This window comes from Myotis nattereri (genome assembly GCF_964212035.1).
Source record: "Myotis nattereri genome assembly, chromosome: 4".
NCBI lineage: Eukaryota > Metazoa > Chordata > Mammalia > Chiroptera > Vespertilionidae > Myotis > Myotis nattereri.
In genome coordinates, this window is record NC_138079.1 from 32493476 (window position 1) to 32507171 (window position 13696).

The 13696-nt window shown below is 34.0% G+C and overlaps 1 protein-coding gene across 1 annotated transcript in view; it reads left to right on the plus strand.

Moving 5' to 3' along the window:
* IPO11 (importin 11) overlaps positions 1-13696 on the plus strand; it is a 134999-nt gene that overhangs the window by 35843 nt on the left and 85460 nt on the right. The window contains exons 11-16 of the mRNA XM_081089105.1: positions 172-324; positions 1828-1871; positions 4143-4233; positions 6950-6997; positions 7782-7887; positions 11994-12120. Of these exons, the coding sequence (XP_080945231.1) occupies positions 172-324; positions 1828-1871; positions 4143-4233; positions 6950-6997; positions 7782-7887; positions 11994-12120 (569 nt within the window). The remainder of the gene's footprint in view (positions 1-171; positions 325-1827; positions 1872-4142; positions 4234-6949; positions 6998-7781; positions 7888-11993; positions 12121-13696) is intronic.

Below are 13696 nucleotides of genomic sequence, written 5' to 3' on the forward strand. Positions count from 1 at the left end.
AAGACTCGTGTGAACAGAAGAAAGAGTGTTTTTGTGGTTTGTCCATAATGAAAATGAAAATTTATGTACCACTGTATCTTTTCCCCTAAGGGTGTATTTTAAAATTTGGTATATAATCCTACTTGGGTAGAATTTTGTCTGTACAATTAACTTGGAAATTTATTTTTCTAGATAGCAGCCCTGAAACCCTTGAAGCTCATAAGATTAAGATGGCATTCTTCACATATCCCACTTTAACAGAGATTTGTAGAAGATTAGTCTCTCATTATTTTCTGTTAACTGAAGAAGAATTGACAATGTGGGAAGAAGACCCAGAAGGCTTTAGTAAGAATCAGTTCTTTAGTTTTCCCATGGCTTTTCTCCCCTTTTCATAAGTAGATACCATCTATTTAATTATAGGTATAGATTGTTTTTTAATACTGTATACCACTTTTGATTTGAGAATCTTGGTTTTTAATGAGTTGTTCAAATATATAGAATTTTTCTCCAGAAAGAGAGTTTTTAAATTTTTAGGTATTATGGATGTATCATGTAGTTTGAAACAAAATATAAAATTAACTGCCTGTCAGTTTCTCCTTTGTGATTCATTCCATTATTTTTTTTAGAAATATTTACTCCAGAAAGAAATTTGGAGATAAAAATTTCTGAATTGCTGAATAGGTTACCTATTTAAATTTTAATTTTAAATTAGTTTTTTGATGATTAAAATATTTTTAATCATCAAAGTTATTACAGTGTGAAATTTGTAGATCTTTTTGTCTATTTGAATTTTAATAGTAGATCGAGAGAATAAATCTGTCAAAGTCCTTGCTTAGAAAATCGAGGAATTGAGTACTTAATCAAGTATCTGTGAATTACTTTAGTTATGGTCAGACATAGGCTAGATTTTAGCCTCTACTGATCTCGTTGCCTGAGTGCCTTTGTGTAGTTATACACATAAGTTTCCTAATATTTTAAGAATGTTTTAAACATTTTGGAAGACTTATCTTCCTTTGTCATTTAAAAACAATTTTAGTTCATAAAAATATGACTACACTGTACAGTGCATTCCTTTTTGTTTTTGCCTTTTCTCTTAGCTAAAATCTTAATGTTTCATATTGCCTTTTCTATTTACAATATATAATATTATAACATGTAACACTAAATCCCATATTTTTAAAAGTCCCTGAAGTATTTTACTTTAAATGTAGGACACTTATGGAAAATGTCACTAATTCTTTTTACTTGTAAAACATGATTATTGTACCAAATGAAATGATTCTTAGGGTTGTAGTGATAGTTTATCAGGTGATATTAAATATTCTGGAAGGGACAAGTACTTTGAGCTTTCCTCTGCACAGAATTTTTTAAACTATATTTTTATTGATTTCAGAGAGGAAGGAAGAGGGAGAGAGAGATAGAAACATCCATGATGAGAGAGAATCATTGATTGGCTGCCTCCTGCAAGTTCCCCACTGGGGATCGAGCCCACAACCCAGGCACGTGCCCTTGACCGGAATTGAATCTGGGACGCTTCAGTTCACAGGCCGATGCTCTATTCACTGAGCCAAACTGGCCAGGGCCAGAATTTTAATGAAAGTGAGAGAATGCTTGTGGATGAAAGCACTTGATAGTTGACTGTAATGTACACAGATATAATCTGTAGCTTCTAGTAAAGAAATCTGTTAGACCTTGTGTCCCCAAGGGTTTGCTTTCAGTGTTATGTTTAAAACAATTCACAGAAATATTAAACTCATATTATTTAAAATCTTTGTTTTCCAAACTGAAATTTTTGAAACATCATTATTGCATTTCTGGAGAGCATTATTTGTCATATTTTAATTGCAGCAGTGGAAGAAACAGGAGGGGATTCTTGGAAATACAGTTTGAGGGTAAGTGTTGGTTGAAAGAAAAATTGATAGGAAAAGCTTAAATACTTCTATTAACTGTTAGTAGAGAACGAAACTTTTTTGAAGATTCCAAGCATTAAGTGGGACAGATAAGGTATTCATAATTATAATAATCTATATTTGAGAATGTTGCTGGTGGGAATGGAGTTTTTGTGGTGTCACAAGGAAAAGCATTTCCAGGGACCCACAGAGAGGATGAGATTTGGTGGCAAGCTTTATTTTTGGTACAAAATCAAAGGAGTGCCTCAACCATGTGGATCTAATAGCCACCTGGGGCTCCCAAGGAATTTGAAACAGAAACCTGGGTACTGCCTTTGCCTTTGCCTTGTTGAAGACGAGCTTGGACTTTTTCCATGGCAGGACGGAGAGAGATGGGACATTGGGAAGCCAGGAGGCGAACTCTGTTGATATTACATCATAAATAAACTGCCTTGCCACATCACAATCTGCATCCTTGATAGCTTTTCTTGAGCTCCCACGGAAGAGCTGTTTCTCACTGACAACAAGAGGAAAGTACTTAGTAAAGTGATGAACTTTAATCTGAAAAAATATATTTTTGGTTAAATTGGCAGTTTGTGAACTGAATTTTTCTTCACTTTGCAGTCAAATTGATAGGGAAATAGTTGTCATTGCAGAATTACGAGGTCTTTTTTAAAGTGAAAGCTATCTTTTTTTGGTTATAATCACTTTATATTTCCTCTGAAGTATTTCAGTAATTGTAAAACTTCTGTTGGTATGTTATTTCTCTTACCATCTGGTGTAATTGATTTCAGAGACCAGTCCATTGCTTTTAGTTATAGAATGCTTTTTAAACATGCATTTATTGCCTGGCCAGTGTGGCTCAGTGGTTGAACATCAATCCATTAACCAGGAGGTTATGGCTTGATTCCTGGTCAGGGCACATGTCCAGGTTTGGGCTCAATTCCCCATGGGTGGATGTGCGGGAGGCAGCCAATTGATGATTCTCTCTAATCATTGATGTTTCTGTCTCTCTCCCTCTCCTTCCTCATTGAAATCCATTAAAAAAAGTTAAGCATAAATTTATTGAGATGGCCAACATTTGAGGAAAATTTATCAAATGTGGTCTTTGAACTATTCTTATTATAAAGACTTGTGTTTACATAATTTGCAGTTATTTTTCTAAAAATGTATATTGTATTAGTTTCATAAACATACATAGAAAACCACAAAGATTGTAAATCAGACAAATTATTAGTGCTTTATAAAATTTTTTAAAAATTTTATTTACTTATTTTAAAGAGAGGAAGGGAGAAATGTCGATTTGTTGTTTCACATTTTTATGCATTCATTTATTTTAGTTCTTGTATGAGCCCGGATTGGAGATCAAAACCAAAACCTTGTCATATCAGGGCAATGCTCTAACCAATTGAGCTATCTGGCCAGGCCTAGCTAGTGCTTTAAAATATTTTAAATAACTTTCTGCTTTAATATTACTTAAACTTTCTTTTAAGAAAAATTTTATATTAAAATATAGTATAATATTATGAACCCTCTGAGTCCAAAACCTAGTTTATCAGTTATCCAACTCATGGATAGACTTGTTTCATATAAATACATCCTCCCTCCCCAACTGTATTATTTTGAAGCAAATATCTGAGATGACACTCATTCCATCTGTCATTTTAGTGTTTATATGTGTGTGTGATTCTTTAACATAAAGCACAGTGCTGTCAACATTTAATTATAATTTTCTCATCTTATGAAACATCTAGTGATTTAGTACTTTAAGAATCAAAATGAATCATTCATATTATGTAGCTAACACTGTGACTTCTGCTAACGTTTATATTTAAAGAAATACTACTCTGGTGAATTGAACTCATGAATTGTTGGTTTATGCCATTGTTAAGAAAATATGTAATTTATAACACATTAATTGCTGTATAGTCATTTTATAGTACTGAATCTTTAAATTAATGTGGCTCCAGATTACTTTTTTAATTTAAAGAATTATTAATTACAAATGTAAATTATTTCCTCTGTAGTTTTATATTTTTGATTGCATAATGCTAAATGATTGAAATAGTGAAATAAACTTTCTATGTGTTATGAATTATTATAATTTATAAATTATAAATTATAAAAAATATTAATCTCCTTTTTTAAAGAAACACTAAGAATTGGAAACCACTAAGAGGTTTAGGATCTTAAGAATGACTACTCTTTGCTTTATTTTAGAATTAATCAGTTTAATATACCATTGTTTTTGTTAAAAAATTTTTTCCTCTTCAGCCTTGCACTGAAGTACTATTTATAGATATATTCCATGAATATAATCAGACTCTTACTCCTGTACTTCTAGAAATGATGCAAAGACTTCAAGGTGAGGTATATTTTTGATACTTTGATTTATCTATTGGTTAATGTTTAATTAAAATAGTTTGCGAGTACCTACTATGTGCAGTGCCTAATTTCCTAAGTCATATAAAGATAGGAACTTGAGAAAAACCAAATGTGTTCTTTTCTGAAGGGTGGTCTCTGGGATAGAGAACAAGTGTGGACAATTCACAAAAGGAGGCCTTGGATAGGCCTTGAATATGATAGATTTTGCTATTGTAAACCTAACAACAAAAGCAAAATTGCAGGCAATTAAGTTTATTGCTTGTGGAAATAGTCCATTTGAAGCATGTTGTGACAAGAGGTGTGAGAAAAGGTTAAAATAATAAATGTTAGCCTCAGAATAGTGGCCGTGGGAATTGGGAGAAGGTATTGGATTTAAAAGAGAATGATGAGACCTGGAGATTATATACTAAGTGAAATAAGCCAGTCAGAGAAAGACAAATACCATGTGATCTCACTTATATGTGGAATCTAATGAACAAAATAAACTGATAACAAAAAAGAACCAGAGGCATGGATGTATGGAACAGTCCGACAGAGGTCAGAGGGGAGTGGGGGAGGACTGGATAAAAGAAGGGGAGGAGAGTAGCCAAAGAGCACACATAGCCCATGGACACAGACAACAGAGTGGTAAAAGCTGGTGGAGGGGTGGCAGGGGCTGGTGGAGGTGGGCAAAGGGGAGGGGAGAGGGAAATGGGGGACATCTGTAATAGTGTCAACAGTAAAAAAGTAAAAAAAAGTGATGAAATTTTTAGCATTATACTTTGTACACGAGAAATTAATTATTTAACTATTAACAGGGATTTGTCATTTTTGACTTTGCTGCTATGCTCTACATTCAGGGAGGGGGCATTAATCACATCTGTTTTGTTCACACATTATTCCCAGGGCCTGGCACATTCAGTAACTATTTGTTTATCCATTGACTTTTGGCAGCTAATTGACTATACTAGCCAAAGGAAAGTGATCAGAAATGATCCTGAATGTTAGAGTCTTAATGACAGGGAAAGCAGCTTTTAGTAATGGTTAGAGAGAGAGCTTTCCTTTTGGACTGTGTATAAGGAGCCTTGGGAAAAGAAAATACGTTCAAGAACAGAACCTGAGGCTTTCATCTTTAGGAATATGAGGACATGGAGGCCCTGCATCAAAGCTGGGTTAGAAACTATCGCAGAGATAAAAAGAGAAGGATGAGGGTAAACCCTGGAGAAGAGCATGTCAGAAGTGTCCAGTGCTGTGAGAGGAAAGAAGGCAGCAGAATCTTTGAGACAATAGATTATTTGATTGGTTGGGCTACGAATCACATTGTAAGGCAGGGGTCCTCAAACTACGGCCCACAGGCCACATGCAAATACAAATATTGTATTTGTTCCCGTTTTGTTTTTTTCTTCAAAATAAGATATGTGCAGTGTGCATAGGAATTTGTTCATAGTTTTGTTTTAAACTATAGTCCGGCCCTCCAAAGGTCTGAGGGAGAGTGAACTGGCCCCCTGTTTAAAAAGTTTGAGGACCCCTGTGTAAGGGATCAAGGATTGAGTAAATGGTGATGTCAGAAAATAACAAGGTAATCTCTGTATGGAAGGAGATTTCTGATCTTGTTTGTAGTAGTTAGAGGATAGCTCACTTTTTAGCCTTTTGTTACCCCCCAAAAATTAATAGAGTGTTTCTGCTTAAATTATAAACTGGGGGAAAAATGAGCTATCAGCCAAGTTTTACTGTGGTAATTTTTAAAAATAATTTGAGTGTTAATTGTGTTTTCATATGAAAATGAAAATATATTTTGATATCTAATGTACAGTTATTTACTAATTTCTTAATGCAGGATTACAGATTTTAAAATTCAATAACATTTATACCGTTTCAGTTACCTTTTCTGTTGAGCTTGGAACATTATTTCTGTTTTCTCCTAGCCATTTTATTTTTTTAAACTACTGAAGGGAAGTGGATAATCTATTTAGGTTACACTCTAGTAAGTTGCTGGATGCTGGTAAGGTATTCATTGATTTCAGAGTTTAGTTCTTTTTCTAGTTGTGGACTAATCTGATTATTTAGGGCAGTATTTATTGTATCTTATTAGACTAGTGAGCTTAGGAATTCATATTTAAGAGCAGAAAAAGCTTTGATAAACTTGTTAGAAATCTTGCTATTCTGAAGAAATGTACTTATTAAGTAAACTGTTTTTCATGTCTTTACCATGGCATTCTCTTTTCTGGATGGTATTGCATTGACTGCCAACTTTATATTCTAAAGTTTCACATTTGAACTTTTCATTTTATTGTCACTTTCATAACCTGTTTTTTTTTTTTTAATGTTTAGAGTGTACTGTGTTGATTTCCCATTCTTGTTCTTTTTAGGGGGAGGGAGACTCATATTTTTTAAATTTAAGAATTTTCTTATATAATCAGGTATAATACAATAGTTAGCAATGTGTGGCATATATTTTTCTGCATTGTTGCTTGATATAAAATTTTATAAATGTTATATGTTATGTGTTTTTTAAATTGCAATGTGGCCTTACATGTACCTGTGTTCTCTAATGGTGATAATAACAAAACTTCGACTTTCCCTAAACACCTGTATGTATATTTAATGTTATAAAATATATTGTGCTTAACTGAATCAAGAAACTAACAAATTGAGTTTAAATAAAATATTTATTAATAACTAATTTTATTTACTTTTACTGATACTTATTTTTTCAGGGCCCACTAATGTGGAAGATATGAATGCACTATTAATCAAAGATGCTGGTATGTTAAACTAAAGTGGTTAAGAAACATTTCTTTCTTCAGTAGATAATATGTCTGTTTTGTGGCAGGTGTTATGCTGGGAGTTAGGATATAAGGGTACCTAAAATATTGTAACTATCTGGTGGGGAGATAACCAAGCAAGCAGACAACTTATTATAACATAGTGCCAGTTGGTTAATGCTAAAGTAGGTGATAGTTAGGTAGTACTGTGAAAAAAACACAGGTAGTTTTGGTGTGTATTGCAAAAGACCCTAAAGAAGTGTAATATGAGAACATAAGAATAAGTGGGAGTTAGCAGAGGAGAGAGTGGTGTGGGAAGACTGTACAGGAAGAAGCAGGAGCATGTACAAAAGGGAAAAGGAGCGAGCACAGTTATGTTTTGAACTGGGAGTATTTCAGCTTAATTGAAACATAGAAGTTAAGGGGTTTGTGAGAGATGAGACTGGAGAGAGAGTAAGTAGGGATCAGATCATAAAACATTGGTACTCATTTGGAAGCAGATGCTCTTCTATAATTTTTATACTTTGACTTAAATATTTTAAAATAAGTGTAATTTTCTATTTGAAAGCACTAGGACTATTTAGGAAAAACAGAATAAAGTAACAATGCTTAATGTTTCTAAAATGACTATTTACATAATTTTTATGATTAACATATTTTACATTTCCCTTTATTAACACATCACATGTTTCCAAGTAGTTCCTAACACTAAGTTTCTTCTAAGGGCACTTGCATTTGGCTCAGTATCTGATATTTAAATTTTTTTCTTAAATCTTCTCCTTAGTGTATAATGCTGTTGGATTAGCGGCTTTTGAGCTGTTTGACAGTGTTGATTTTGATCAGTGGTTTAAAAACCAGCTTCTTCCAGAATTACAAGTCACTCACAATAGGCAAGTATAAAACTGTTCATTATACACTTATTTTACCATAGTGATTTTCTCATGAAGATAAAGCAGAAAATTTGCTTTAAAAAATTCATGGTATGTCTTAGCTGATAGTGTCTAGTGTAGAAAGGAATAAGACTTGTGAACTTTATGTACAAGCAAAACAGTTTGTTATTATGTTTTTTTATTTCAAATGTGAATTGCAGTATTTATGAAGTATTTGATATTAGATAAGATAGTTTGTGTAGGAAAGATGAAATTTTAAACAAAGTTTAGGGAACTGGAGGTCTCCGAATTACAGGAAGAAAATATGTATGAAAGGAAGTGATTTGGAGACCTAGCAAAGGGGTAGGTCTAGTGGCAGAAGGAGTCTAACCAAAGTTAGAAGGAAAGGATGAGATCGCACAAATCATGCTACAAATCTTGAGAGAGGGTACAGTCGGATGTGAAGATACAATGGCAAAATGCATTTGGACACATTTAAGTATTCGCCTAATTATTTTAATTTTGGGTACTGAGTGAGTAAATTTGAAGGTAAGCGGTCTTATATAGTTTTTATAAATGTTTCCTTAGCTTAATATTATAGGCTTAAAAAAAGGTTGCAAGAGACTTTTTTCTTGTTTTGAAATGTTCAGTTTGGTTATTTATTTTTGTAGATGTAGTGCCCATCAGAATGTTTAGAATATAGTTATACATCAGTTAACATTTCTTGACTACATTAATGAGTGAATAAGAAGGTCATCCATATATGGATCATTTTATGAATATTTACACCCATAGAATTGTAGATCTGGAGGTACTTTTAAAGTAATTTTGATCAGTAAGTAGCTACTTATTCATTCATTCAATTATTCAATCATTTATTAAGTCAACAAATATTTTTTAATATATATAAATATATAATATATATACATACATTATTGATTTCAGAGAGGAAGGGAGAGGGAGAGAAAGAGAGAAACATCAGTGATGAAAGAGAATCATTGATCTGCTGCCTCCTGCACACCCTCTACTGCAGATTGAGCCCACAACCTGGGCATGTGCCCTTGACTGGAATTGAATCCAGGACCCTTCAGTCCCCAGGCCGATGCTCTATCCACTGAGCCAAACTGGCTAGGGCAACAAATATTTTCAACATTTGGAATTTGCCATTTCCTGTAGAGCCAGTGGTGAATAAGATGGATTGTGATGATTCTGCTCTCAGGGAGCTAGTGAGGCTTTGATAGAGAGAAAGTCTTCAGCAGGGAGACAACTGTGCAGTTTGATTGTCCTTACACCCTAGAGCAGTGATGGTGAACCTATGACACGCGTGTCAGAGGTGACACGCAGACTCATTTTTTTGGTTGATTTTTCATTGTTAAATGGCATTTAAATATATAAAATAAATATCAAAAATATAAGTCTTTGTTTTACTATAGTTGCAAATATAAAAAAATTTCTATATGTGACACGGCACCAGAGTTAAGTTAGGGTTTTTCAAAATGCTGACACGCCGAGCTCAAAAGGTTCGCCATCACTGCCCTAGAGGCTATTTAGTCTAGACCTGTGCTGTCCAGTACAGTAGCTAGTATATGTGGCTATTGAGGACTTGAAATGTACTTGGTGCAATTGAGGAAATTAATTTTAATTAATTAAAAATTAAATACCAATGTAAAATAGGTATTGATCACATGTTGAAATGATAATATTTCAGATGTATTGAGATAAAAATACTAAAAAATTTCACTTCTTTCTTTTTTCTTATTTTAGTGTGGTACCAAAAATTATACACTGGCTTGCATTCTATTTCTTTTGGGTCAGAGCTTATATGGATCAGTGTTTCTCAAACTTTAATGTGTATATGGATCATCTGATGATCTTGTTAAAAATTCAGGTTTTGGTTTAGCTTATGGGTAGAGGTATGGGTCAGTTTGTGTGATTCTATCATGCTTCCAGGATAATGATGCTGCTGGTCCAAGGACCACACTTTGAGGAGCAAACTGACCCCTAATCTTTTTGTATTTTAAGTATTTTTTTTTATTTCAGAGAGAGGACAGGAGAGGGAGAGAGGGATAGAAACATCAGTGATGAGAGAGAATCATTGATTGGCTGTCTCCTGCACACCTCACACTGGGGATAGAGCCTGCAACCCGGGCATGTGCCTTGACCAGGAATCAAACCATGACCTCCTGGTTCACAGGTTGATGCTCTAAACAACACCGGCCAGGCTGACCCCCAATCTTAATTCTGCCCAGAAGTGACTATGATCTTGCAATTTGACTTTTCAAAATTTTATTCTTTTTATCTGAAATAGAATGTTGAATGTGGTAATCTTAAAGATACCAGTCCAAATTTGATGGTTCTGTGGTTCCTTCATTAACTCTATAAAAGTGTTGTTTACTTCCACCTCTCACTTTCTTCAAACAGTTCATATCCATTGAACTGGCATTTTTTTCCAGCTTTTTGCCCAGAATACTCTATATCTTAAAATCTGTTCAGATCTCATCTCCCTCTTCCCAGTGTTCTCTTTTTCTTTTCTGAAATTTTAGTATAGAGCTTTGCATTCTTTAATTCTTTTAGGTGTATGATAAAGTTTTTGAGGGCAGGGATACTTACACATTTTGCATCTTTGATGAGTAATTCTATGTGATTGATCATCTTATAAGATTGTAATTTTCTTAAAAATGTGATATATTCATTCACTTTTTCCATTTACTCCCAGAAGTAAATATTTTGTAACTATGATTTATTATACTATGAAGAAGAGACTTTGTGGATGAAATTCTTAGATGCAGTTGATTATAATTATAGCTTTGTGATTTTTATCACTGCCTAAAGACTGTCATATCCTTTGGCAAAGATAACCACAGAAAATAAATGTATGTACATGTTACTGCAAATGTTCTACAACTTTTAAAATATAAATCATTATTTTTTGATAATCTGAGTCAAATTCTGTAGTGGAACACCATTAACAAAATTAAAGAGTTTAGCTGAAATCAATGTTAAATTTATATAGTATTCCTATAAGCCTAGAAATCTCTCACATTTTTAGAAATATAATATTTAGGTGATTAACAGAATTGGAATTGAAAAACAGGAGTGCTTTTATTACTCATTGGGCTTAACTATTCTCAGGGTTTGGGATATTAGCTAGTTGTGCCTATTTGAAATAACTGTTTTTGGTTGCTTGAGGAACAGAAATGGACTTGTTTTTTGTTTTTAATTATACAGGGTGTCCCGACAAAAATGTATAGACACTTTTAATGATTTATAAAGTCAATGTTTATTAACATATAGTTCATTTTCAAAATTAAGTGAATTATTAGCTGATATACACACTTTGAATGATTATAAAGTCATTAATATACACTTCATTTTCAAAATTAAGAGAGTTATCAGCTGTTAAAAGTGTGTATATATTTTTTGGGACACCTTATATATTTTTTAAATTTTATATTGTTGACACTATTGCAGATATTCCCCATCTTTTCCCCCTTTGCCACTTCTACCCAGTCCCTGTCCCCCTTACCTTGGCCTTCTCCACACTATTGTCTGTGTCCATGGGCTATGCATATATGTTCTTTAGCTAATATCTTCACCTTCCTTTATATAGTCGCCCTCTCCATTCCGACATTGGTCAGTCTGTTCCATATACTCTTGCTCCTCTCATGATCCCGCCCTTCCTACCAGTCTCTAGTTGCTTTCTGCCCTTCCTTGTTAAAAGTCCCCTCTTCAGCTAGTCTTCAGTTGGTAATTTAGGCTAAATGTTACCCAATTTAGTTTTATTTCCACTTTGGTTCTGGGAGGGGGTACAAAGAAAGACCCACCTACTCTGTCGCCATTTTGAAATCCCCAGACATGTTTTTTATGTCCATATCTAGGTTATAGTTCTTTAAAACAAAATAATCAGATTTATAGTATATCTGCCTAAGAAGTTTTAAATTTTTTAACCAGTGCTTTATTATTAGGATTTGTACTGAGGTACATTTAGAAGTAGCTTTAAATCTTTTGCATAAGAATGTAGGTTGCTTTATATTATACTATTTTATATTTAAACGATGAAATATGCTGAGTGAAATAGATTTCTTAAAATATTTAACATTCTAATTTAATTATTTTTTCCTATCTAGGTATAAGCCATTGCGACGCAGGGTGATTTGGCTCATCGGTCAGTGGGTTTCTGTGAAATTCAAGTCTGACTTAAGACCCATGTTATATGAGGCAATTTGTAACTTACTTCAAGACCAAGACTTAGTGGTATGTTGTTTCAATGTCTTAAAAGAGTTATAAGTTTATTATAATTTTAACCTATGTTAAACTTCAAATTGAGAAATTGTTTATATATATTTTTAGACTGGGACTCCATAAATTTTATAACATCAGAGGACACTGATAGAGTATATCTTTATCTCTGATAGTTTCATGAAAGTTTAACATTATTATTATTTTTTATTAATAAATCTTTATTGTTCAGATTATTACAGTTGTTCCTTTTCCCCCCCATAGCTCAACTCCACCTGGTTCCCACCCCACCCCATGCTCTTAACCCCCCCACTGTCCTCGTCCATAGGTGTACGATTTTTGTCTAGTCTCTTCCCTTACCTCCCACACCCCTTCCCCCCCAAAATTGTCAGTCCACTCCCTTTCTATGCCCCTGATTCTATTCTGTTCACCAGTTTATTCTGTTCGTCAGATTATTTATTCACTTGATTTTTAGATTCACTTGTTGATAGATGTATATTTGTTGTTCATAATTTGTATCTTTACCTTTTTCTTCTTCTTCCTCTTCTTAAAGGATACCTTTCAGCATTTCATATAATACTGGTTTGGTGGTGAGAACTCCTTTAGCTTTTTCTTATCTGTGAAGCTCTTTATCTGACCTTCAATTTGAATGATAGCTTTGCTGGGTAGAGTACTCTTGGTTGTAGGTTCTTGCTATTTATCACTTTGAATATTTCTTGCCACTCCCTTCTGGCCTGTATAGTTCCTGTTGAGAAATCAGCTGACAGTCATATGGGTACTTCCTTGTAGGTAACTAACTGTTTTTCTCTTGCTGCTTTTAAGATTCTCTTTGTCTTTTGCTCTTGGCATTTTAATTATGATGTGTCTTGGTGTGGTCCTCTTTAGATTCCTCTTTTTTGGTGTTCTCTGCGCTTCCTGGACTTGTAAGTCTATTTTTTCACCAGGTAGGGGAAGATTTCTGTCATTATTTCTTCAAATAGGTTTTCAATATCTTGCTCTCTCTCTTCTTCTGGCACCCCCATAATTCGGATGTTGGTACGCTTGAAGCTGTCCCAGAGGCTCCTTACACTATCTTCGTATTTTTGGATTCTTTTTTCTTTTTGCTTTTCTGGTGGGGTGTTTTTTGCTTCTTCGTATTTCAGATCTTTGACTTGATTCTTGCGATCCTCTAGTCTGCTGTTGGAACTCTGTATAATATTCTTTATTTCAGTCAGTGTATGCTTAATTTCTAATTGGTCCTTTTTCATATCCTCGAGGGTCTCACTAAATTTCTCAGAGGTTTCTAGAAGATTCTTGAGTAACCTTATAACTGTGGTTTTGAACTCTATATCCAGTAGGTTGCTTTCCTCCATTTCTTTCGTTTGTGACCTGTTTCTTTGTCTCCACATTTTGGCAGCTTCCCAAAATGTTGATAGAGTGGCTTTGTGTGCTAGGTGTCCTATAGAGCCTAGTGGCTCAGCCTCCCTAATTACCTGAGGTGGACACTCTTGGTGCACCCCTTTGTGGGCTGTGTGCACAGTCTTGTTGTAGTTAAGCCTTGATTGCTATTGGTATCACTGGGAGGAATTGACCACCAGGCCAATTGGCTGTT